Genomic DNA, 27377 nt, shown 5'->3' with positions numbered 1-27377 from the left:
AGTTTTGGGAAAAGCCTTGTATTCAAACAGTTTAGCAGAGTTGCACAAGTGTAACAGGCAGCTCTCCTTTGGGCATTTTGGAAGGTTGTTGATGTTCAGCTAAACAAACCAATTAATCTTCGGGAGCCCTAAATGGATATCAAAGTCAAGTCCCATTTTGGGTGTTCTAAGGAAAAATACTCTTAATGCCAAACGGGGGCTCTGGGACAGCAGCAGTGCTGCTGGCTACAGCCAGTGCCCACCTGATGGGGCACGAGCACTGCCAAGGCTGCTTCATAAATAACTTTTGCTGTGGAGTATTGCAAGGATTGTTATTTTGAGGGGCGGGAGGGGAACTCCTCCAGCCTGGTTTGGCAAACCGATACCCCCACGGGTGCCGGGGGAGCTTGCCAGCTGTGTTGAGCTCACCGGCTGGATGCAGGTCAGACCTGGTGGCACTGATGTGACAGCTCAATGATGCCACATTGCTGCTCTGCTCGTGCTTGCAGTGACACAGCTGAGCCCTGGGACGCAGGCATCACTGCCCTGGGCTGCAGTAGCAAAATCCCAGTTTGAAAGAAATCCCAGTTTTCAAGCTCCCGCACTGGAAGCCTGTGCTTGCTGCCAAAACCAGGTCAGAAAGACACTAAACTGAAGGTCCATTCCCTTCACTTTCTGATTACGAGGTCTCCAAGGGACATTTAGGGTACCAGTTTCAAGCTTTCGCAGTAAACAGTAGAACTGTAAATTCTTTTTTTTTTTTGCCTTTTTTTTTCACCCTTTTTTTTTTTCTTTTTATTAAGCACTTTTTACCCTGCTTGGCAGCTCTATGTCTCCGCTCATCTCTTCCCTCTCCTCCTCCTGGAGCAGCCGCAGCACCCAAAAGCACCAGCATCGCAAAGGGACGGCCACCAGCCCCCACACGCAGTCCTGCCGCACTCCTGCCTGCAGAAACGAGGCTTTTTGGTTAACTAGCAAATATCGTGACTGATGCATGATCAGAAAATGCTGCCACTCTGCTCCCATGCTGCAAGCTGGTATCTAAAAACATGTCAGAGAGTGTCAGGAAGGGAGCAGTGTTACTGTCGGGCTTTGCTGTAGCGTTAGCTCTTGCCAGGGATGGGGTATGAGGTTAGAATGACCCCAAGCACCTCCAAGCCTTGGTGCAGTGAGCTGCTTCTCTCTTGCATGTTTGTCATTAAAAGTTCAGGAAAGGAAAACGGTTTGACCCGATTTGTGCCAGATTTCTAGCTTTTTGTGTTCTCTAATTATATCCCCCAGCCCATTAATCTCCCGTGCGTTACAGCAAGCAGCGGCCACAGCACGCAGCAAAGATATTCCTGTGAAACATTAGCGAGCTGTTTTCATATTAACCAGACAGAGCTGGGTTAGAAATGTCTCACCCACAGCTGTTGCCTTGACTGCAGCTCACACAGTAACTGGTGGTGGCTCCTTGTACGGACACTATAATCAAAGCACACAGATTTTCTGGAAATTACCAAGTATTTCTTGGTCTTTTGCAAGCAAGGAAGCAGTTGCTGGAGGACTGGGTTACTGCAGCCCATCACCATTTAGCACAAGGCTTGTTTGCAGGAGCTGAGCTCTCCGGCCAGCTGGGAACATGGGTGGAGTCCTTTTGGGAAGCTTTGAAAAGGCTCGGAGTGATTTAGGCACTCAGTTTCCCTGGGATTTCAATTAAGCTAGGAAAATGACTCCAGGGAGCCTTTGCTGGGAGTTTCTAGGACATGCCGGTGTCATGGGTTCGTCAGCCTGGCTCTCATTGGCGCTGGCTGCCCACGACCGGCACAGAGCTTGGTGCCAGTGTGGACTGTTTTTAGAGTACTTCGAAGTCTCAGAAAGTGCAAACCGTAGTGGCTGCTTGTTGGCGACTTCCCCCAGGAATCCAGCCTGGGATATTTATTTGAAATAATATAAATATTAATATATTTATTTATGTTATTACAGGTCTGCATAAGGTTACATTGTATCTTTTTATGCATGCATTTTCCCATACATCATTTTAGATTCTAGTAATGCACAGCCAGACTCCAACAAAACACCTGACCATCCCGAAGTGCCTGAATGCTGATACAGATTCATCCCTTTTGGACATGCCCCATGAAAATGCTGGAAAGCTGAGCGCTGTCGATCATGGCAGGCCTCGGTGAGGACACTGTGCTGCCATCACGTGAAAGCCTTCGCCTATCTGGGGTCCCATGAAAACCCCTGCCTGGGGTGCTGAGGTGCTTGCAGCAGCTGCTGAAGCCCAAACCCATCAGTGTGGCCCAGGGATGCCAGCGGTGGCCGGAATATCTGAGAAATCTGTACCAAGGGAAGTAGCAAGCCGTGCAAATGCTGTTACAAGCAACAAGCTGTTTCCTGCCGGTCAGGCCTTGCAGAGAACTGCACTTCACTTGCGTGGCACCTTTCCAAACCCCCTCTGGAAGTGCTGGCTGGGGAAAGGGTCTAAATGTGCCATGCTACTGATCCATCTCTCCTCGTGGTGAAAATAAACCCAGACGGATCAAGGTTAGAGTAAAAACGTGCTGTGCAGAAGAGTGGGTGGCTGCTCAGCTCCCAGGAAAGCCGTGTTTTCTTCCCTTTGCTCTGAAGACCTCAGCTTCACAGAAGTCCAGCTTTCATGTTTCAGGCTGTGGGATCTCCATCCTTTAAAGATGGAGATCAATTTTATTTTGGAAGCTGTGCCAGTCAGTCCCATGGCAGAGCTCACAAAGGACCCAAACAATTTGAGTAAACCTGCTGTAAACGACTTCTGTGGCATGAGAGGTTCTTTAATCACAAACAGCAAGAACATCTCAGTCAGTTGCAAACAGAAAACAGATCCCATTTTGCTGAATAAATGATTTGTTACAAACCGCTCAGCATTTGGCTGCTAATCCAAGCTGCCGGCTCACCTGAGGCAGGTTTGTCTTCCCATAGAATCATAGAATCATTAAGGTTGGAAAAGACCCTTAAGATCATCGAGTCCAACCGTTAACCTATCACTGCCAAGCCCACCATAGCTGTTGCATTTCTTTAATAAAAGAGCTTTGCCTGATTAAAAAAAAAAATTGCAAGACCAGTTAATGATAACCGACAGTGGAAATCCCTGCAATGTTACTATCCTCTACACTTTCTGTCATCAGCTGGAGGTGAACTGTGTTTAGATGCCCTAAGAAATAGCACTTCCAGAGAATAACTTAATTCCTAAACTATTTTCTGTGGTTTGGGTAGCGGGGCTGATCATGGCTCTATTTCTCCACTGCTGCTGCTGTCTCTTTGTTTCCTCCAGGCTTCATGCTTGTTCTTCAGACCAGTACAAAAGCATCTTCGAATATGTTCACGCTATGGTGGGGATTGAGCTGAGTCGGTTTTACTCCATCTGGTCCTTCCTGCAACACTGGGGTGCGGCGAGCCCTTCTCACCCAATCGAGGGATTTTTCACCCTGGTGCCAAAGGCCAGCAGCTGTTTCATAACCTTACTTCTTGTGCCGTGCCACCATCTAGTGGTAACTCAACTAGAAATTCTGCATCCAGATAGGCAAAGCAGCATGAGTGGCTCCTCCATTGTCGGTCTGCCGGGAGCTCAAGCTCTGCTCGGGGTAGCACAGATGCAAAGTGCAATTTCATCGCATAAGACTGGTGGGAGCACTCTGCTGATGAAGCATTAAAAACCAGCAGATTAACTATGATGAGGTTTCTCCCACCTGTGTCTTCCTGCTCTGCTTCTCGCTGTAATGAGTTTTAGAAGTGTGCTTGAACTTCATGTGGTTCTGTGTCTCCATTGCTTCAGTCCCCGCTCGGCTTTGGAAAGCTGCTTATGAAGAAGGCATTGTGGAAGGGTGGTGGTGAAGGCTCCAGGGGGAGGGAGAGCACAGGAGAGCAATGCACCCCCCCCCCCCCCCCATGCACATCCACATGAAACTCCAGTGGGCTTTCCAGACATTCAGCCCCCAGAAGGGCTCTGCACCACTTTTTAAGCCCCTAAAAGCAAAGCCAAGTGTTGAGCCAGCAGCCCCCGGGTGGGTGGCTGGAAATCACGCTATGCCCCCCGCGCTGTGTGGGATGGGGCAGTTGGATTTGCATGGCACTGTGAAGGAGCTGCATTCTGCCTGGTGTAATTGAGAATAACCTGAATAACTGCTTTCCTGGGCTGGAATTGCTCCTTGAACTGCTTTTTTTGGCTCAGCAGAGCCAGCCATGGGATTCCCCGACTCTGCTTGTTTCTGCATCACCAAGCTGTAAGTCCTTCTTTCAAGACATGAATATTTGCTCAGGGAGGCTCTAGTTTACCAGCACAGGCTCCTTGCTCTGCCCAGACTACTGGTGGTAGTGGGATTGCAAGTGGATTTGGAGGGTCTCTGCTGGGAAGCTCCATCCCTAACCCATTCCTCCTGTCTTTGTTGAACTACTGTCCTCCAGGTAATCCTGCGGCACCTGTGACTGTGCATGAGTAAGGGATGCCCTTGCACATGAGGAAGAGGGGTGTACACACATACCATAAATTAACTCATGCTGTATATCAAAAAGCTGATTCCCCTGATAATGCCCAGCACCAGCCCGCTTACAGTCTCAGCAGTCCACAGGCCAATTTTATTTCTTCCAAGGCCAGAGCAGTGGTTCCCATGAAGACAGTGGGGTCTCCTCTCAGCACCTCTTCAGGATCTGGTCCTCAGGCACAGAAGACAGAGGCTGCAAATGTTGAGACCCATTTTGCAGTGCAATGCATGCTTTTGGCATTTAGCTTATGGCTTGCTGCCAATGTAGTACACATGGTGGGTTTACTTTTGTGGGGATGCACAGAGCCAGGCATGGCTTCGTGTTCAGGAACAGGCAAAACACCAATATCTGGCGTTTATGGATGCTGTGGGAGTAGGATACTGTACGGACATCGTCTGTGTTAAAAAGATAGAACACTCGCCCTGCAGCTTCTCTTTTCTAGGATAATGTTTCCTTTCCTTCCGCTGCCAGAGCTTCTGCTTTAATGCACCCACTGCATTGAGCTGGGTAAATGAATGCCAGCTAGTGATGTACTCAGTGCTGTTTAACCCGCTGTGATCCTGCACTGCCTGCAGCGCCAGGCTTCCTGGAAGGAATTTGTTATCTGCAATGAGACCTGAGCTGGGCCACTCGATTTTGGGGGCATGAGCATAATGCCTTCAACTGGATGAGGCTCCTGGAGCAAACACTCACGGTGCTGTTCCCAAAGCATGGCTTCCCAGGCACATCCAGCCCCATGGCAGGTACCTGCTTTCATCTTCAAATATGCTTGGAGAAAGAAGTATTAAGCTGTCATGGGCAGTCACTGCACAAAGCAGTGACAGTCCCTCAGCAGGGCCCAGGGGACAACCACAATATTTCCCCTTAGAGATGAGGTAGATTTTTAAGTTAAAAAAATTCTGTCGCTTCCCTTTGCATTTGGCATCACTCCCACGCCAGGCAAATGATGCTCAGGAGCTTTGACACCTGGAGGGGCCAGAGCTGCCCCTGTGGGGCCACGTGTGTGTGTGTGTGTGTGTACGTCTGTCCAGGCTCCCACACGGGCACCAGTTATTGCCCAAGTCTGAAGAACAGATGCAAAGGGGCTAAAAAGCTGATGTAGGCCAGGAAAGGAAGAGATGGCCTCCTGGAATTGTCATCCTTAGGCATTTCAGACATAGAGAGGAAGACTGGGAGGAGGGAGGGGTGTTGGATGTGTTTGAACCCACCATGGGTGTTTCTCATGTCTGGGGTATGGACGTGAGACCTTTTCCCATGGCCACTCTAAAAATCTCCAAATCTTTTTGTTGGGAAAGCAAAAGCCAATTAAATATAACCCTTGTCACAGCTCTAAATTGGATATTGTACGAATTGTTGCATGAAATGAAACCCAGGTTTTGGCTGCTTTGCTGTTTTATCAGGGCATTTAAGTAAGTAAATGTATTTTTGGTATTGAAAATGCTGAGGTGGTTCGTTACCTGATTAAAGAACATGTTGGACTTGAATGCACTGCATGGTGCTAACTGAATAATCAAGGTAAGCAGGGATCTTTCAAATCCTCAAGCAACAAAACTCAATTAGATGGGAGAGATTCAATTATGCTTTAAAGGGAACCTGGCTACGAGCACGCAGGATATGGCAGGAAAATGTATGCAAAAGATTTCACGGAAAAGAGCAATTACATTATCAATGGGACATGCAAAGCAAAATTTGCTCATCAGTCCTGAACAGAAGCCCAAATAACTGAACCTTTTAATGAGATGATACATGGACCAGGATGGATTTCAGCCGAATGTAAAGGCTGAGAGCCTCAAGCAGGTTTAAGTGAGTTTGATTGATTTCCATGCAGTTATCAACTGAGGTTTTGGTCCGGTGACTTCCGGGACTTCTGGCCTTGGATAACAGATGTTGTAACAAGGATGTAGGACTTTGGCAGCAAGTATCCCAATCCCAACTCATTAAGATAAAGTTTTAGAAACTGAATTGGTTTTGAGTCTGAAGGTGCTGGTTCTTCCTCCCCCAGCATCTCTGCATAACGTTACTTCAATGAAAAAAGCACAGGGAAAAGTCAAACGCTTTGCAAAAGAACACAGACATTTGAATTTAATAAATTATAAAATTAAAGATTCTAATTTGTATATACATTTTTAATATACAAGAAATGGCTATTTGTTGCAATTTTTGTTAAGGCATATGTAAGTGAATGGAAGTTGCATATAGATATTCAGAAGAACATAGCTAATACTGCACATTGTAGGTGAGTAAATAAGACATTAAATGCATTACGTAATAAAATAAAACATAAACCCCTTTGAGTACTGGTAAAGCACCATTTCTAGAATTCTCAAAATATCTGAAAGCATTCTATGGAGATGTTGTGAGATCCTAAATATTGAATGGATATATGAATATAAAAAGTGATGCATTCATAACAGATTACAGAAATTTTTAAAGGAATGTTGATGAAAAAAATGGCAGTAGATTGGAGCCAAAGGAACCGGAATTGGTTTGGGATCTTTTTTTTTTTTCATAAGGGACTGTCACTTGGATTTTAAGTTTAGACCAACAGAAAAATGACAATTTAGAAAGCTGTGTACTTGCATGGTTAGATCACAAAATGCATTGCTTAATGGGAGCATATTGCTTTAGCGCCCAGATCGCTGAGATGGTCTCTCTGCAGGAATATATTTACTTATAAATCTGCTTTAGTTTCTGGGGATTAGGTTACATTAAAATACCACTCTCTGCTCATTATGTCTCAAAATGCAGTACCTGGGCAATAGCAAAATGGTTACAGAAGACACACTATGATGATGCTCTTGCCCAATTACAGCATTGTAGAAAAGAGGAAACAGTTGTCAAAGTTCAGCCAACCAAAAAATGACCAAAATTTCCACTGCATGACAAGGAATGAAGATCAGCTGACAGCAAAACCTCATCTATTGCCTTGGGCTGCTTTTACTTTATCAATAGAGCTCTGCTCTGTGTTTTCCAGCAGAAGTGAGGTACATGTTCTTAGGAAACCACCATCATGGGGAACTGCTGAAGAAAAACCTTCTGAAAAACTCATGCCAGCTTGAAAAGAAGGCATCTTTCCTGATCTGAAGAGACTTCTCCCCCCCCCTTATACAGTAAGACTGTAAAGAGAAAGCAGCTGGTGGCTCTGCTCCATAAGGAGATGGACCAGTCTGTGTCCATCAATGTCTCACTGTCTTGAGCAACCTAGACTGAAGCTGCTCCTTCAAATATCTTTCAGTGTTCCCCAAATAACAGCTAGAGAAATATTCAGTAGAATTAAAATCAGCAAGAAATAAATCAAACTAAATCTCCCAAAAGGTGAGACTGAGAAAGGACCAAGCCCTTCCCAAATGCAGATGCCACTAGGCATTGCATTGAGTCCCTAATGAACACCAGACCTAGCATAGCACCACACCAGCCTTCTGGGAGGCTGCTCCTGCTCCAAGATGCAGCAGAAGTTTCCACCTTATCTGGAAAAATGCTTTTGTTTTGTTGGATTGCGAACTGACTCACTCTGGAGAAAGAACAAAGTGGTCAAGTTTTTGAACTTTGAACCAGCTTTGCAAGTTCAGCCAGGGTGTCCATGCCATGTGTGAGAGAGTGAACCCCTGCGAATTGACCGTGCATGCGCAGCCTACAGCAGTCCTGGCCACTGGGAGACACAGCTGGAAATGCTCAGCACAGAACCACTGAGACCTTTTTAAACATTGGGCCTCCACACTGGAACAGGCCTTACCTTGGGCTGCTTGCAGAAAGGTCACTTGAAGTTGCACCAAATCAATTCCTGCCCCAGTTGCTATTGGGACACAGCTTAGAAGTCCTTTGGACAGAAGAAGCTACTTGTAAGACACCATTTGAGCTGTGGGCACTTCCTCCTGTGCCATTTCTTCACATTGCCTGGTTGACTAAGCCTATTCCTGATGCTAAGGAAGAACAGAACTTATTAGATGGGTTATCTCAGGCTTCTGGACGTCAGAGAAATAGGCCTCCACAAAGTCCCAGAGAGTAAGACTGGTACCATCCAGGCAGCAAGCCTCTACCTCCCCACCTGCGTAACTTCAGGCCCCAACCCCTCTCTACTCTTGGGTTTCTGAGGGTTTTTCCTAAGTTTATCATATGCTTGGATGTGCTTCTAGGCTATGAAGAAGCTGGGAGTTGTGGTTTATTTTCTGTCCACAGAGCTAAAAGCAGAATAACTTGAAGGGGAAAAGATGAGTTTCACACTAACCACATCTGTGTAAAGGAACTGTGGAAGGCAAGAAATACTCACTATGTCTACAGGCTGGGAGCCCAGCTACAGCTTGTGTCTCCCATGGCACAGCAGCTGGATGATGTTGATTTAGACACATCTTCCTGGCTTATAAATAGCATGGTGGGGTTTTTTCCCTTCGGTGCTCATTACTGTATTGCTCTATTTTGCACAGATGTGACCTGACCCTACGCTGTTACTAAAGCTTGTCCTGTCTGTAGGCAGCCACAAATCCCTCGGCACAAGGCTCCTGGGGCCAGCACCGGGCTTGCCCATGCATTGTGGAAATGGCAGGCAGGCCAGGGAGCAGGGCTGGGGTGAGTGAAGGCTGCCACGTGGGCAAGCAACCTTTGACTGCAGGAAAATGCTTGGTGTCTCACAAGTTAAAGTCCGAGGTGAGACTCCTGACACTGCCTCAGCCAACTGCTGCTCAATGTTGCCAAACTGTTTTAGTTTTAGTTTTCAAAACCAGAACAGATTACTTTGTTGCTTGTGCTGGCTGCTGCTTTCACATCTGCAGCCACATCTACTTGGCCCAGGAGATGTTTCGTAGTGCTCTGGACTTTTACCAGGCCAGTTATGCTTCCCGATCTTCAGTGTAACAACTCCCCCCCATACCATCTGAGCTGGACCTAAACACTCACCCAAGTGTATCACCCCAGTCCCCTATAAGAAGAGATGCTTGATGCCATCACACCAGCTGAAAACATTCCTTTTCTGCTTTGGCTACTATCTCCATAAAGTATTTTTCTTATACCAGGTCTTGTCCTTCAAAGACTTCTGGCCACAGTTCTGGCCAGAACAGTTCAACATCTCAGTGCTGCAAAGACTGCTGCTCCTGCAGGCTGTCGCCTCCTTTCCAGCAGGACTTGCTTGTTCTGAAGAGGAGACTAAGCAGCATATTCAGCCATGGTGGTCGAGGGCAGAAGGCAGGGTTGCAGGAAGCCATGTGTGATTCACCTTGCAATACTTCTGAAGCTCTTTGCCAGCAGCCAGGCCACAGAATAGCTTACACATTGATGGAAACTCCACACATTTCCAATAATTATGTGACTGTATATACAGGTTTATTACTGGTGCTCCTTCAAACTGACCAGCTCAGGCTGGAGGATGAGATCTTACTCTCAGACTGGAAAATCTGAACTAGGAGCCATCAGACCTCCCTAGTGGTAAAAGGAGGATTTCAGGGAAGCCCTGGTCTCTGCAGGAGCTTTACCAGCAAAGAGGAAACAAATGGAAGAGTCCAAGCCAGGAGCCAGGAGCAAAAGTGCTCAGATACCACCTGCAGCAGGAACCAGTGCATGTTCCCCGTCTCTGCGGTATTAGAGCCAAGCTGAATTCATCTTCTGATCTCCAACCAGGAATTCAAAATGACCTATGAAAACCATGATGACCCTGAGAGGAAAGGAAGTACTCAAAGGGTTGTCAGGTTACGCATCTTAAAGTTTCTAGCAGACCTGGTACTGTGAGTACATGTGTGGGTGGGTGGATGTATGTGTATATGTAAAGGGCACAGCAAACAATTGTTCACTTCTGCACCAATAAAGCTGTCCTAAGGAAAGGAAGATAATACAAAATTATTTCCTCCAAAATAACCTCATCCTATGAGAGGAAAAAAAATGTTTTCTTAACAAAGCACCAAAGAAAAGGCAACAAGAATCCAGTCATCTTTAAGTTAAACAATATGTGGGTAGAAAAAAATCAGACCAACCAAAAAAGCACCAACCAACAAAGATCACTGAGGCTGTTGCATTACAGGAACTTAAAGACTATCAAACATATGGATAATTGTAAACAGAAAGCCTAGGATGTTGTCAGTCCAAGTTGGCCGGATCTACCCTACTAAATGCCTTGCATGTATTCAAAAGTTTTGGAGAATCCTTTGAAATTGTTTATGGAAATATGGAAACTACTGTTTGCCAGTTTTGAATTTACACATAAATATATGGCTACAGAATAGTCTATATATTTTCTTACGCAGTCCCAGTTAAGAAAGCTATGTAAGCACATGCCTAGCTGTAACCACAGGAGCAGCTCTACTGAAGTCAGCTGAACTCAGTCTGGCATGTCCTTAAGTACCTTCCTGATCCGGGCCTGAGTTAGTGCCCAGGTTTATGCAATGCACAGAGGCATCACAGGATTGCTGACCACCTGCTTGTCAGTGTTAAAGGGATTTCGTATGTCTTGGGACTGTTTTCCTCCATCCTAAGTGTAACTCCCATTACTATTCCCAAGCAGTTTTACACAGGCATAGAAGATTTAAAGGAGCCCATAAACAAGAAACCTGCTAACCTGGCCTAGGTATTACAGTTTGTTTGGATTCAGTGAAACACTGTAATGATATTGCACTAACACTCTACCGTACCCTGTAAACCTAGCCATCAAAGTGTTCAGATTAGCACTTATGAAAAAATCTGTCATTTCCATTTATAGTAGGCTTTAGAATTTGGCATCTCTGCCATAGCACCACTTTGATTTTTCCCCATTTTTAGTCTCTACGACATGGGCAATACTATGATGTCGGTAACATCTCTATAAGAGAAAAATGTTGTTTGCACCATATTTCCACTTTAGTTTATTTTCCTAAGAGTCTCTTTTTTCCTTTTCTCAGCAATCAGCTCCTGAATTCTTTGATTCCTTGTCCTTTCATAAGGTATCCTCCTCCGTGTAATGATGTTGTGCTGTGGTACTTCGTTATCCAACCCATCGATTTTATAGGGAACATCCACTGCATTGATTTCTGGGTGCTCCTCGGTTGCATTGGAAGGAGGTGCATGGGTTTTGGAAACAAGAGGAGGGCTGGTGGCAGACTGTGTGGTGGACACTCCCATGGGAGGGCTGAGGGTTGTCAGGGGCTCCTCCTCAATGACATTATTCTTATTTACGTTAGAATCAGTTACATTGCTGTCCTCTGTTATGTTGCTGTACATATTACAGGACTTGCAACACAGCTTATTGTAACCGGGAATCGAGCAGTAACGAGAGAGAACCTCCATGCGACAAAACATTGACTTGTCTCCTTGACAATGATCTTCTGAAAGAGAAAAAGGGAACAGATAAATAGAGAGCATATTCACATTAATCAGAGAAAGAAACACAGCTGAAGCTTTGGCAGTGGGCAGAGGGTTTGGTATTTAAAGTGGGATGGGAAACTGGGAAATGAGCCTTCTATAAGCAGAATCAGGCTTAATATTAAACTTAAAACTCAACTCACTTCAAGGGATGCAAAAGCTGATCTGAACTGTTTGTACCAGCCCCATCCATGCTATAGACCATAACACTGTAAGTTTTGGCTTCGCATTCTGGAAGTGCTACCCTGAAGACCACGATGAATTGCATTCCTGGCTTGACTTAGAGTTCAAAACACACCAATAGTGCTGTGTTGTTGCTAAAGCTACATTAAACCCCCAGAAAGGCATCAAGGTTTATATTGAGGAATCTTTTTTCCCCACCTTTCCTCATTTTAATGCTTTTCTGCAATCTAACAGTGACTAACCACGGTCAGGGGTAATTTATACTTATCATCTGGACTGTCTCAAGAAAGTCAAGTCTTATTTCAATGTGTACCATGTAACTCTCAGAATTAATCCATCTCCCATTGGAGTGATATTTTTGCCAGGTACATCTGTTCTGAAAACAGCAGCATTGCCTGAGAATGTCCCTTGCTCGAGAGAAAAGTGGTGCATTTAGCATAAGGCTTTTCTACTCCTCCTAGAAGGGAGCTGATATTTTCAGAACAACAAACTCCAGTGTGATGGAGCGAAGCCAGTCCATTAATGACTGGGAGACTCAGTAACAAGTCCCAATTTTTGTGTCACTGACTGAAAAACTGTAATAAAAGAGAAAAAACGATAATCAATAGGTTTTAAGCTGTCAATAGCTGTTATGACAATCTGCACTATAATAGAGGTGTTATGGCAGATCCTGATCTTGCTGAAATACAGGTGGCAAAATGTAGGCTAAGGCATTAAAGGTGAACTGGTCAAACTGTATTACTGTCTGAGACACATAAACAGAAGCCTACTCAGAAATTACTCAAGCCCTTGTGATTTCTACCTCAGAGGAGGTAAAGGACCATATGAATTGGGGGCAGACGGATGGTGAGGGGTTAGCAGGCTTCTTGGAGAGAAAGCTGCCTGTCCTCTCCTACGTACATGCTCTACAGCTCCTGTGCATCCAGGCTGAAGTGATGGAGCTGGGAACTATCAGGAACTGCAGTGAAGGAAAAATCCCAACACGCAGCCCATGCTGAAAGAAAGAGGAGTCAGAGGGCTTGTAGGAGAGGAGAGGGCTGAGGAGAAAGGCAGCCTGACCAACACTTGGCATAATCAGTAACAAAATATTTTCTCTGTGACCAGAGTGCTGAGACAGAGATGAAATCACTTCTGCCTCTCTCCCTGCTCTCACTACATCTCCACCTACTCTTACAGTAAAGGATGAGTAACTCCAATTAGTCGCCTTTATTTAGAGCGTACCCGACGGCAGACAGCGTGCTCAAGTCAGCGTGTTACTGGAGCTCATATTTCACCATCCTGCTACGAACACTGACTTACCCTGTCAGCAACCTTACAGCAAAGTAGAGAACCAGAGCAGATTCAGAGATATCAAGTGAACTCAGAAAGTGTAGGTGTCGCCTCTTCACTCATCCTCAGTTAACAAAATAGGGCATTATAGGTGTTTAATTGGCAAACATATCAGTCTAAAATAAACTAATAACTGTTGCTGCTGCTTTAAAATGCTAGTGCTGGCTGAGGAAGGTGGAAACACCTTCCTTGCATTGTATTTATGCCCCGATTGTTGCATTTGTTGCAGAAAAGCAAAATTCTGGTTCCTATTTTCAAATGTGTCAATTCATTTTCATATTTTTCAAATGCCAAACTGAGATGCTGCTGGAAATAAAGAACAACTCCTTCCTTAGGAACCTAAGAATAGTACCTTGGTTTTGGAGACATTTTCAAACCAGTCTTTAAGAGCTGGAACTGTTCATATCTGCATGCACAACTTTATACAAAGGACTGCATGTGTCTATACAGCTTTATATACATTTTTACATACCATGTAGAGTCCCCTTTGAACATTTTGCCATGACCTTAATGCAAGCTTCTCCAAAGGGCTTGCAAAATAAAAGCCAACAGATATAACATTTAAATGTAGTTCCAACACGGCAGATCTGTTCTTGGCTTTGCAAGAATCACTAAAAGCACCTTTAGAAAAATGCCTTTTTTTCCTATCAAAAATATGTAACGTCAAGCTTAAAAATACATTAAAATAAAACTGCATTATGTAATATGTTTTGTGACATCTGATAAATTATATAAATAAACTCTGTAACTTATGAATGTCAGAATGAAATTTTTATCCTCTATCCAAACCAAAATATCCAGATTTGCTGAACTTTTATTTATTTTTACTTGCAGTATGCATGACAGACTGGAAGTATATCTTCAAAACATCAGTAAGAAAAAAATAAATCAGTTTCACAGTCACTTTGGTACACATTAGTCTCATAAAAAAATATTGAAAAGCAAACTGAATTGGCACATCTTTAATATTATGTTAAATACATACAAAACACTAATAAAATATCCCTGATAAACCAAAGTGCATATAGACATAGTGCACAATGCCCAGATACCTTATTGCACCATTCTCTATAGCCACCCATCTCTTGAAACATCACTAAACATTGTCTATTTAAAGGTAACAGTCATGAATATATTTATACAGTTAAACACCAATTATTTTACATAACAGTATTCAGTGCCAGATACGTGTCTTTGCTTTTTCACCTTGTCATGTAAATTGTTAACATGTTTCAGGAAATTATCATATTAACAGCAAAATTTAAATATGTGATCACATGATAATGACAAGTTTGAAGTGCTACACTGTTGACGACCCGAAGATTCAAAAATGCCACTTTTCCAAAGAATATGATCAATGCAATAAGGTAGTAATTTGCTCCAAGACTGCGGTTTTAAAGTTGATACAATTCTACTATTGGTACTGACTGTCACAAACAGGTTTATGACTTGTGAATTCCAAATCTTCAACACAAACACGGAAGGTGAAGCAAGAATTCCAGTTAAATTTCAGTAAGTCAGGTCACAATCCTGTCTTGATAAAGATATGGATATGCACTGTGCAAATTAACCTTGGATTAAATTTACTGCCTTCTAATAGTTATCATTCAAGTAAAAACACTCCATATGAAGATTAACTCAAGGTACCAGTGTATTGTTTATATTTAAAGCTGGATCTGGTAAATTAATGCCATTTACATTTCAACATTAAGGCATTTTTCTAAAATTCTTCTTCTAAGCAAAAAAAGCAATAAAAATTGAGGTAATTCTGTAGTAGTTCACACTGTTATGTTTGCCAGTTGACACATCTATAGAGTATACACACACACACACACACAACCGTACCAGTCAAGTCAGACATGCACATGGTGAAAAAAGACCAAAGATGTAATGAGTATAAACAGCTCCATGCTGAGCAGCTGGAGACATTGTTCTTGATGAAAACATCATATTGCCTCCGCCAGGTTAAGAAAAACACCACCACGCAACCTTCAATATGGACACGACTGTTCTGCTTCGGTTTTGTTTCTAAAGTGAAAGTACGCAAAACTGGCAAAAATTGTGCGACGGGAAAAATGAATGCAGCTTTCCTCAAGGAAAAATATTTCAAACCACCACCAGGAGTTTGGCAAGAGGAGACGGCATCATAGCAGCATGGAAAGTACCAACAGAAACTGAGCTTCTGCTTCCCAGTGAGCCCTCCATGGGTTACAAACATAAATGTGAGGGTCAGGAATAAAAAACGAGCAGCAAGGGTGAGTAAAGCAACAGCACCGCAAAGGAAAATGGAATGAAAAAATTCTTTCACTCATCAAACTACCCTGTCAGTGAACTCAAACTAAAGAGTTATGAGATTTAGGGTTTTTAGATAAAGGAGAACTTTAGCACTCCAAGGTGTCATTATTGTGATGTGATCACATTCACAATAAGTTCTCAGTTTTGCTATCAAACTGAACATCATGAACCAGTAAGAGCCTTTTTTCACCATCACCAAGCAACAAGCAAACCGATCCCAGCTCCCTTTCAGAGGACTGCAACATACTGTGGAGATCCAACTTCACACATCCAACACTTCAAGACCTCCACCACCAGTGCTACACAAGCTCCAGAGAAGAAAGACACCGAGCACCAAGTGCCTGGTGTGAAAAAAAGATTCAGCCCAAGATTTAAACTTGGCAAAGTCAAGGGAACTTTCCGCATAGAGAGAAGAAGAGAGCAAAAGGCAAAGTCCACATTCGATGTGGCATGCATTTAAGGGCAAAGGCAGAGTTATAAATGGGTCTTTTACTTGAAGATATTTTCTGGATGGGGTAGTCTGGATCAGGTCTTGACAGCCATTGTATCATGTAGGTTTTCTTTGAAGGATCAGAAACATTTCCTTGAATAGAGGAAAAAAGAGATGTAACACAACATATGTTAGCATTAAGTAGTTGACCTGTCAGAAGCAGATAAGCTAAGAGCGTGAGCGGGCTCCAATGGTGAAGGAGCCTGGAGGGGGATTATGACCAGGCTGTGTAGTTTTGGGCAGAGGGTGTTGTTTTGCCAGTTTGCTACAACTTGTGCCCAGCACTTGACAGCCAACACTGAAGACAGCCTGAAGGCCAGTTCTCCAGTAGTACTTCTCACAGTAGCATTAAGTATGTCCTAAGATACATCCAGTCTAGTTTAGTTATACTGTCTCTTTAAAATCTTTATATTGGAGGCCATAATTGACAGCTTGTTTCTAATTAATTAGGAATCAAAAGCCACCCTGAGAAATACATCAGGAATAAAAGGAAAATACAAATTACTTAATAACAGGAGTAGGGAAAATGATCTCACAAGTATCATTTGCGAACAGCTGAAAAACTAATATAGATAAAGGCATTAGTGTCCTGGACTAAGTAGGAACAAATTTATTACAGCTTAAAAAAACTGAGTTAGATAACCCCTGAAGACAACTTGTGCTTAACAGAATGGAAAAGAAGCCTGGGACTGTTGCTGGAGGTGGGTAAAGCAAAGAGGCATCTTTATACACGATGCCCTTGATTAGCCACAACCCAGCAGCCTCTTGCCAAGCCCAACACGTCTCAGTGCTTCTCACCCAGGGGAGCTGTCGTCTGCTGGCTGGATCCAGCCATCACCGCTGGGCTGAGGTCTGCCCCAGCGTCTCATCCTGTCCTGCGGCAAGTGGTGCTCCCCACCGTGAGAACGACCACGTGCCCAAGCAGCCCATTGGCCACACAACAGCTCTACATTTGGAAAGTCTGCTGAAAACTGGGGCTATGGAGAACTGCCACCCCAGGCAGATGTAGCACACAAGTATAAATTCGATGAAGGCATTTCAAATAAATACAATCAACAGATTTTTTTTTTCAGCAAGTAATATATGCTAGAGAAGACAAGCACTTACTTGGACATGGAGGTAGTCTGCAAATCCTTACGGTCTCTGGTTTATTTTCTTTACAAAGGCCAATAGCATTGTCCCTGGTCCGGCACAGGACCGGGCGATCCTGCGTGCCGTTGCCACAGCTGACAGAGCACTGAAAGGAGACGCACCAGTTAGACCCCCAGCCACCCTTTGGAAACAATGGATTAGAAATTAGATTTTAAATTTTAAACCACTGCCCTTGATTTGAGCCGACATGGTACATTATTTGAACTACCACAGTACCTACAGTAACTAAGCAAGAGGGAGAACCACTGCTTTTTGTGGTATACCAGTAATTGTGAAACACTCCAAGAAAGAGCGTGTGGTCTGAGCAATAAACAAAGAACTGTAAATGTGAGGCATCTATTCACAGTGTGCACCAGGGACAGCATTGTTTGTGACACCTATTCAATCCAGTGAGGATAAAAATTGTTTATGCTTATTTGCATGGCACAGTTCCAAAATAAAATGTTGTATCTCCAAATGCAGCCACGTTTTTTAAGCAATTTAAAGGAGAAATGCTGAGATGAACTGTAAGGATCCTGTGTATCAAAATTATAAGAACAATTTAATGTTGCAATATTCTACTCACATTTCTTGCCTTTTGATGACTGCAGAGGCTTGCAAATATGAATAGATGGAGCTTCTTATTGCTCTAGTAAATACTCCGGCAAGAAACAGTCTGTGGACAGTGGCATTGCATTTCTTGCTCACACAGTGAGTTAGCCAAAGAGCCAGCGACGGAAAGCACAAAATGCCCAGCTCTTGACACTTGTTATGGGAGTGACTGAATCCTGTTTTGCCCATAGCAATGGCAAACAAAAAAAGGTTCATGAATAGGTGCCCTGTATTTCCATAGTAACTAGGTGAAAAACTCTGTCCTTTGGGTTACGGACAGAACCTTATGAGGCTGAGCAGCTAAATCTGCTGAAGGCCTTTACATCAAAGGTGCTTGCACCTTTGAATCTCCACGAGTGTTGGTGCCTAACTTCCTTAGGTGCCCTTAATCATAGTGTCTGAAGACTTTAAAGTCTTCTTTACTTGAAAGAAAATAAAACAGTGATAGAATTAATTGCTCTTAACTCAGCTTAAGTCAACAGGTAAATGATTGCGAACAGAACAAAGAGCAGGTAGAAGTCACTGTTTCTGATGCTGACATCTTATATGGGTGGCTCACGGGGTCTGGATCAGCCAGCATCACTGCAGGATGGCTTTACTGGCTGTTTCACTACCACCATCTCTCCATCTAACTCACTTTCTGTGGCATTAGTAGCAGTGGAAGCAATACACCCTCTGTGTAGGTATTAGTTTATTGTGACAATGCATTTGAATAGAAAGCACAGAACAAACGCCAAGATTTTCTCCCCTGCGTTATAAGAAGTTAGTTGCTTGAGACCTCCAGAAAGAGACTGACCTGTGACCAGGGTCCTGTTCTCCACTGCGCTGGGCAAAGCTCCCGGTTGCAAGGCCTCCTGCCTTCTGGACGGTCGTTGTTGCAGTACTTGGTATGAACAGACCGATTTGTATTATCGTGTAGGGGTTGGATACATCGGACAGATCGTACTTGATATCCTGCTTTCCCACAACTTTTGCTGCAAGGCTCCCATTCTCCTGTAACCCATCTGGGTTAGTGAAAAGAGAATAAGTTGAGCAAAATTCTCTCTCTCCTACATTAGATGAGTTCAAACTGTCTGTTCAACTGTAGCTCTTAAACACAGGTTTAACAGGCTGTTAATACTAGTTCTGATATGGAAAGAGAAGAAGATATGAACAACCATAAGCAGTTATGGCGAGGGTTATTTGACCGTGACCCTGAAAAATCAGCTGGTTCCCACAGAAGTGAATCCAAAACATCTGGGCTAGAAATGCAGCTCCAGCCTGGCCCATATCTGGATACTCTATGGACCATGTCCCTGGCCATGCTAGACACCATCTGCTGAAGCACTGGCAAACCCAGCTACACCGTCAGTGCTGTGTGTGCTGAGCTCAGGCAAATCAGGGTCCTCAGCATCATAAATGTTTGGTTTTGGGGAAGGCAACACTCCACTGAAAATCAGAAGGTTTGAGTTCATAATCTGTCAATCAGTTTTGCCACTGAAAAATGAAACCTATGGTTTGTAATGTGGCATAGTTGAAAACTTCACTGATTATCCAAACTGGCTCAAGAATTACAGCTACAAATTGTAAGGAACTTAGAGAAGAGCAACAAGGACAGACAGGACCACCGGAAATTTATGTAGACTACTGAAAGGTTCGTTATAATCAAGTAAGTGAAGATATACAGCAGTCTATAAATATTTACAGACTGCAGAGATCTGCAAGAAGGAAATATTGTTCAATGTAAACAGTATTCATGGGATAAACTTAACCACAAAATATATATAGTCTGAAGAAATATCCTGAGTTTGAAGCAATTGTCCTAAAGTACTCATAAAATCCTGGGTTTAGAAATAGTCAAGAAATAGCATGGACACAAGGCAATGCGCTAAAGGCTCGAGTTAAACAAAAAGCAAAGTGGCAATTTCACCCAACTTTCTCTTTGTAGCCTATTGAAATTACACAGCTGTGGAGGAAGGTGAGTGCTGTGGGGTACAAAGCCATGAATCCTAAGGAGACTTCTGAGACAAAGATGACTTTTTCCCAGCAGTGAGGAAGCAGCATATTAGTGTAGCGGGTGTCACAGAGCTTCATAAAATCTCTTCAATAATTGCCTCTCCTATGTACAAGTGCAAAATGCTCCAATGCCATTCTGTGGAAACAGAGGTGACTGAAACATTCAGGAATCCAACTACAATTTAGGATCCTATTGAGTCTTTGTCGTACCTGGGTCCAATTATATTTGCAGCTGAAAGAAGAATACAGTCCTTTCCAGAGAGCCTGAGATACGGTTAGGTCATTACTTCAGTTTTCCAATAAATAAATGTAAAACCCTGACCCATGCTGAGTTTATGGGGCACAGTTTCTTGACTTTTCTCTCAAATCTTTTTTGAAAGGAAGTTAGGAAATATTGTGTGGTATGTTCTACTCATTTGCTCTGCTTCCTGGAATCTAGACTTGGTCCCCAGAGATAAAAGCTGGGATCAACATACTCCTTTCTTGTTGCAGTAGCAACACGAGGAATATACGAGTCCTACATGTGTCAGGAGTAACCTGCTGCCAGTCAAAAAAAGATCCTGTAAAATGTGAATTAAAATATTTATAACACTTGACTATGTATAGTAAAGGTGAAGGCACAACAGGCATACCATGCTGTACAATGGCAGCCACAGAAATCTAGCAGGCCAAATATTTTTCCCTGTGTTTAAATGTTCAAAAATATGCTGTGAACTTTAGGAAGATTTGGATTTGAGAGGCTGTATGACATTGGTTTTCTTATGTAGCACTCTGTAAATTTGTTCTTACATGGTTAACTCACACTACGTAAAATCAATGGGTATAAATTGAATTTATGTCTATTTTTTATTACCTCAAGATGGCCTGAACACAAATGTCTGGATAAAGACAGCACTTCTTTTCTAATCCAACTTATTTCAGAAGTAATAGGAACCAGCAGTCCCAGAAATACTATTTCTACAAGCAGAATATAGCATCACATCCTCACAGTCCTGGGTCTCTGTAATGATGCATAGAGGTGAAGCTTAAGTCACCTTCTTTCAGCTGAAAAGTGCTAGCGGGGTATAATGCCTCTGGCAGCTGCCGCCGAGCAGTGCTGGTGGGCAGTGATGCTTACATGGGCTGGGAGCACTCCTGGAGATTGCACACCCTGCGAATGGGCTTAGGCTTTTGGATCAACTCGCAGTAACTCCGATGAACCATCTTGTGGTCCGTCTTCCTCCGGCAGCCGTATTTTGTGAATTGGTAGCCTGAGGAAAGACACTCCTCTTATTTTCAGTACTGGGAGATCTTACACAGGACTCAGGTTTCAAACAAACTGCCCATACACTGTTAAAGGTTGCAGGTGGAACTACAGGTGAACACACTACAAAAGGAACTGTAAATTGCACTGAATAAACACTTATTCATGTAGATTTAGCACCCAGACTTGCTCATTGCCTTTATTTTTCACTACAGGCTATCATGAGAAAAACAATAACATCTAACATTTCAAAAACGTTCTGCACAGCCACATTCAGGGGCTGCAACCTGCCCATCAGCCTGCTGAGCAGCATCAGGGTATACACCTGGCCCCAAAAGCAGGGGTCTTCACATTGCAAGGTCCACATCACAGGATGCAGATTTACTAAGTGCTGCCCCGTGGCACCTTGAGGTTTGGCACCCTTGCAGCTTGGAGACCCTTATCCAAATCTTGCACATTTGTACAATTTTTCAGTTTCATATACACAAATCAGAAATGAGCCACCCCAGATCTGCCCCCAAAACCACTTAAGTCAGATTTTTAACTCCATTTGCTATTTATTTATCTATTTCTTAACTTAAAACCTTCCCATACTCCTGGTCTCCCTAATGTCTTGTGGCAGTGAATTCCACACATGGGGTTCATTCTTTCAGTTTTCTCTTCATCAGTTTTGAATGCTTTGGGGGTTTGTTTTTACCTCCTCCACAGGGTTTTGAACATTGGGACCATTTCTTCAAAGCCCATTCATATGACACCGAGTCCTCTTCCAAAACATTATTGTTATCTACATTCAAGGAATCTTCATGGATCATGTACTTGTAAGTCAAAGATATCTTGGCACCACCGTGAGGAATCACCTAGTACGCAAAACAAATGTAGGGAAAAGATTTGAAAGACTGATATCAGAAGCTATGTGAGATGACGTGAAATAGCAATCATCATGGCTCAGATATAAAAACATCCCCAGAGGGATTTAAACCTTTTAGCTGCACTCAACACATTTTTTTTTTCCCTGATGAAAAAGTATCTCTATCCTTATGACACAGAGTTTCTAAACTGCATATTAAGAAAGACTGTTGTTGATTTAGACTGAGTTTTCTTGCCAGCATTGGACTGACTTCACAATACTAAATTTTTTCCATATCCCATCATAAAGGAAGGAAATGTTGTACTAAAATGATAATGGATAGTTCACTAAAAGACAAGGCAAATTCAAATGCACAGATAACTGAAAGCAGTGAAGAAAATTGCTTATATTTCTGATAAAATGCAAATATTCTTATGATAATCCTGGGAATTCTGTGGAGCTTGTAATTTAATCCTGACAGAAATATAAACTATTTAGAAAGAGTTTTTGCTATCACACTGCACTAAGACAAATCCCAGAAAATGGAACTCAATGTGAATGAAGTGCAAAATATTGGTCCTTTGAAAACATAATATTTATTCCTCCTTTGACATTCAGCTGGTGTAGATCAACATACTACAGCTGCTTTCAGAGGGATTCTGAATCAATCTACTCCTACTCATTGTAGTCTATCATTTGCTGGTTTGCAATGAAAAAAGAATCTAGTCGGGTGAGTTTGGGAAGCGCCGAACTGGCTGTGCCCTGACAAAGTGAGCCTGGAAGCACAAGAATCCTGCATCTGCCTTTGCAGGATACATTTTCAAAACATGGACGGGAGGAGGAGCTATTAGATCTATCTGATATGAACCATTTTGACTTTTTTTTAACTAATGCTCACGTCACATACGGTAAGTAAGCTGGAGAGTCTTTACACAGTGGCCATTTGCTAGGCCATCCAAAGGAAATAATCGGGAGAGTTAGTTGCTCAATGCATAACCCTGAGTTATAACAACTCTTGTACAGAGCAATGAATGAATTAGGAGAAAGGAATTAAAATACACCTCCTATTGTCTTATAATTGAAGCAGATGTCTTCTTGTAACTCACAAGAGGAATCTAAAATATATTATAGCACATTATGGCTCCGTAACCCTGACATTGTGTTCCATGGAAGATGGTTTTCATTTGACTTACCAGAATAACTATTCCATTACGCAGTGGCCCCATGGTCTGCACGGTTTCTCTATCATCGTCGTTCCTATATTCCCACTCCACACCCATGTCAATAAATACTTTAGAGTCTGGCACATAGTTGTCTTCGCTTAGAATGAATTTCCCCGTTTCACGATTTTTAATTGCTAGGAACAACAGAAGAAAAGTGAATACAAGAGGTTTGCTTCTCATCTCATTTTGTTCTGCTCTTGTCCCAGTGGAAGAAGCAGAAAAGGCCAGTCTGCATTTTCCCTCCATTCCCTCACAGGTTTGGAAAGACTTTTTCAGGTGTTTCACTGAACTGCCAACGCTTTCCTGATCAGCTCGAGAAACATCAATTGTCCTTTTTTTTCTTTTTCATAGCCTGCCTTGCCAGAGAAATAAGGCCAGCGCGACTGCACCGCGTGTGTCCGTCTGCCTGCTCCCGACTAACAACTTCTGAATCCACTGGCCAAATCCGAGCCAATTTGACAGCTGGTGGGGGTCCTACAGCTACTCAGCTCTTTGACATGTTGTAAGGCAGCTCAGGCAGCTGTTACTGCTCCATGAGAGACAGGCTACTGAGCTAACCCCCAGCGGGTCCCCACAGTGAGAGATGCTAGAAACTGTATAAATTCTCCTGCTCAGATCTAGCCCTGACACCGCCACAGCCCTGCTTAAGCTCCTGTTGCTTTGCAGGCACCTGCCATTGCACACAGCGCCCGATTCCTCTGGTTCAGCTGTAATCAATGCCCCATCCTTCACCCAGAGAGACTTCAGCCACCTTTGTATAAGGACTCTTGGTTTTCTCCCGAGATGGAAAATTTGCACTCCTTGTTAGAAGAAGCGGGGACTGTTTGTCATTTACCACCAGATTTTAACTCCCTTCTCTCTCTAGCAGCTACCTGAGCATCCTGCTCCCTCAGCACTGGCCTCGACAGAGAGCAAGCTGTTCATGTTCCTTGTGTATTGCTTAGCCCACACTGAAAGAGAACCTTGTCTGAATTGACGAGCGATTGCTCTCCCGATCCACGGGGCCAGGCTGCACTGAGCAGCAAGGGAAGTGTTCGCTGGTGAGGAGTTGGGATGACTCACGATACAATTAGCAGGCCATTCGCTGTGTATCTACTTCCAATTAATAACAGCCTACTAGACACTGCTTCACATTGATTACAGAGCACCGCAAGGAGCGGATTTCAATTACTTTCTAAGCTGTGTGATTGATCAGGCAGCCTTGTGTCGATGCTCTTAGCAATGGGGCAGAACCTGAAACGGATTTGGATGTGGCTGGGAAATGACTGAGGATGGGAAGCATGTTATGAGAGATGCACACAAAGATAATGTGGTGCACCCCTTAATGTAATTCAGCTTCTCTTCCAGCAGCTTTCATATATGCACATGCCAATGCAGTGATCTTCCGGCTAGGACACTGGGGAATACAGCACAGGGAAATCAAATTGCCAAACAAGTTTCCTAATTTAACATACTTAAAGGAGGTATGTGGTGTGGGAGGATAATGGGTAAACAAATGCATAAACACATTGTGAAGCTCCAGAGACAAAAATAAACAGCTGAAAAAAACATGGTGACTGAAAATTTTCCGACTTGTTACATACTTACCGAGATTATGACTGGTGGCATCTGTTTCCTGTATAAGTAAATGTCTCGCACCAACAGGAATTTCAAACATCTTAATGTGCCCTTTATTGTAGTATTTGAAAAGATAGTAACTGGTTAGTATGCCATGAACAGGAAGAGTCTGTCTTAGGTTTTTAAATAAATCTTATTTTCTAAAAGCAGGGTGTATTACGGCAAGCTGAACCTAATCCAGCATCATTCCCATCCCTATTTCTGTGCCAGGTGATGGAACATAACAGGGACAAAGGGCTTTGGGTCAGAAGAAAAATGCTTTAAGTATCATCAACAAACTGACTTTGCTTCAGACTAAAACGGGCCTCAAGTGCCATATGCACCCACAGAGAGAGACCATGCAAGCTCCTGTCTGACAGTGAGTGATGACAACATATTATGGCAGTGCTCCAGTGACTGAGACGGAGCAGCTGAGTGACATCAGCAGCACAGTAAGTCCATAGCTCTCCAACACGGAGCACTGAAGCCCTCCTCTATGCATGCGCAGGCCCTGATATCAGCAGACTTAACTGCCCACTGGACAAAAGTCTTATTTTCACATTCTAGACACATCTCAAAGTAAGGTCCAGAGAGTTTATTGGAATTAGCGATGCTGTAAATGATTTGTGATTGCTCTGGTACTTTCCATGAAACAGAAGAGATCAAGCAAAAATACCCTGAATTCCCCAGGACAAAACACGCTGAATGCACTGACCTTGTTTCTTTGGTACTCTTGAAAATGTTCCTTTCACCACTTTGCAGTGGGAATTATCTCCTCCACAAACACCACACTTATCTTCCTGCTTCGTGGAACCTATGACCCTGTCGCACCCAACTTTCTGTGCACAAAAGAGAAAAACAGTCATTTGTATTTATCCATGCTTCAAGTCAAATGACCCTTCACTTCAGATATCAAAACCCAGACTTCTGCTTCAGCAAAAAAGTACAAATCGTAGTATTTTCCCAGATGACCAACATCTAAACAGGTTTTAATACTTCCAGTTCTTATTATAGCTGTCAATCAGGTGATTATATTTTTATATTATGCTTCACAGTGGTCCTCTTACTGAAGGAAAGCAGCACTGTTAAGGAAAAGCTCTTAAGCCTCAGCTTACCTTAAAGCAGATGCTTAAATTCCAGGAGAATCAAAGCATCTATGTGAGGATAAGCACCTCCACCAGTGCTTTGCTAAGTCAGAGCCTCTAATTCTGTTGAAAGATGACCTGTGGCAGATCTCAACTTAGAGGAACTGTCATTGATTTTTTAAAAATAGCATGACCAAATACAGAGAGAATGCACATCAGCCATATCTTAACACCACTTTCCTTGAAAGCTGCGGCATGTTGCTGTTTCATTGTACATTCCACCCCCACTAAACCTCAGCAGGAAAAGCTTTCGTTGAAAGCTAATTGTAAGAGTTCATCTTAAAATACTGCATTAAATATTACTTGTGTAGGTAGGCGCTGTTGGAATTGAATCACATGCAATGTGATGGCAACTGTGAATATCACACATAATATTGTGACAATAATCCTAATGAAATCTCCTTATTGCCCAAAGCGTTATTATACTTACTTAAATAGTCATTCTTGGAGAGAACCACTCAAGTTACCATTTTAATTGTTTTCACAATACTAAGCTCTGAAGCAAGCCATCAAAAGCTTACCAAGCAGTCTCCCCGCACGCAGATGCTGTAAGCGTCTTTGTACGAGCAGCGGGTCCCATCATGTACCATCCTTTTCATATACACCACATCCCCTGTCTCCTTTGATTCACAATACAGGTGGCACCTTTCCTTAGCTGAAAAATAAAATGACCCAAATTGTGCGTGTTCAGCTCTAATAGTTTAGTTGCCGACTTTGTGAACAGTACTTGCAATAGTGTTGGCTCTCTCTTCTTCCTTGCATATATCACAGAACACAATACGGTACCCCATAAATCATTGATATTTATCCCCTTTCAAAGGCTATGTGATCATTTGGAAACTGCTGAATCATAAAGCACCCATGTGTCATCATTAGGAGACAGTCTTAAAGATAACAGATCATTTACTTTGATGGGGGGGCCTCTATTTAATCCTTTGTCGCATGATGCAATCTGGCAGAGGTTTCCGCAGTCTGCTACATGACCACCTGTGAGAGATGCAGGTTTCTGCATCATTTTCGCCTGCACTGCACTTAAATCTGAAAAAAGCAAAAGTCATTTTGCCATTAAAAGCAGCTGTTCAACACTGAGCGAATTTGGCATCCAAAACGTCTTCAAAGACAGCTGGGCCATACCGTTTCCTCCTAAACATGAAGTTAATTCTCCCTCATTGTTGTACTTGCATTTATGATAGTTTAAATCATTAAACAAGATGAGATGTCAAAGAGATTCAGAAAAAAAACGGTTTTTTACTGCTAACACATGTACAAACAGCCAGACAAGCATATCTCTTTCTCTTAATCTGTTCCAAAGAGCTAAGAACAAAAAATAAAGCTGAAATGACTAGACAGTGGCTGAATAAAGTTGTATTCCACCAGTGTATTTCATTTTACCCATATCTCTTGCTGTCCCCAGCCCCATAATAGGATTCACTATGCTTTCCTTGGCAGTGAAAATCAGATGGCCTTTCTGTTAGGTGAAACAAATAAAGAT

The 27377-nt window shown here is 43.1% G+C and overlaps 1 protein-coding gene across 1 annotated transcript in view; it reads right to left on the bottom strand.

Annotated features, from left to right (window-relative positions):
* Positions 1-11295: 11295 nt before the first annotated feature.
* ADAMTS2 (ADAM metallopeptidase with thrombospondin type 1 motif 2) overlaps positions 11296-27377 on the bottom strand; it is a gene marked incomplete at both ends in the record, with an annotated part of 189827 nt that continues 173745 nt past the window's right edge. Inside the window, 10 exon segments of the mRNA XM_082323849.1 lie at positions 11296-11759; positions 16097-16186; positions 17201-17330; positions 18633-18840; positions 20949-21081; positions 21772-21931; positions 23115-23278; positions 24732-24812; positions 25456-25579; positions 26407-26540. Coding sequence (XP_082179975.1) covers positions 11296-11759; positions 16097-16186; positions 17201-17330; positions 18633-18840; positions 20949-21081; positions 21772-21931; positions 23115-23278; positions 24732-24812; positions 25456-25579; positions 26407-26540 — 1688 coding nt within the window.

This window comes from Platalea leucorodia (genome assembly GCF_965183815.1).
Source record: "Platalea leucorodia genome assembly, chromosome: 11".
Classification (NCBI taxonomy): domain Eukaryota; kingdom Metazoa; phylum Chordata; class Aves; order Pelecaniformes; family Threskiornithidae; genus Platalea; species Platalea leucorodia.
Note: the sequence above shows the minus strand (reverse complement) of the source record. Positions and strands in the feature narration are given on the sequence as shown.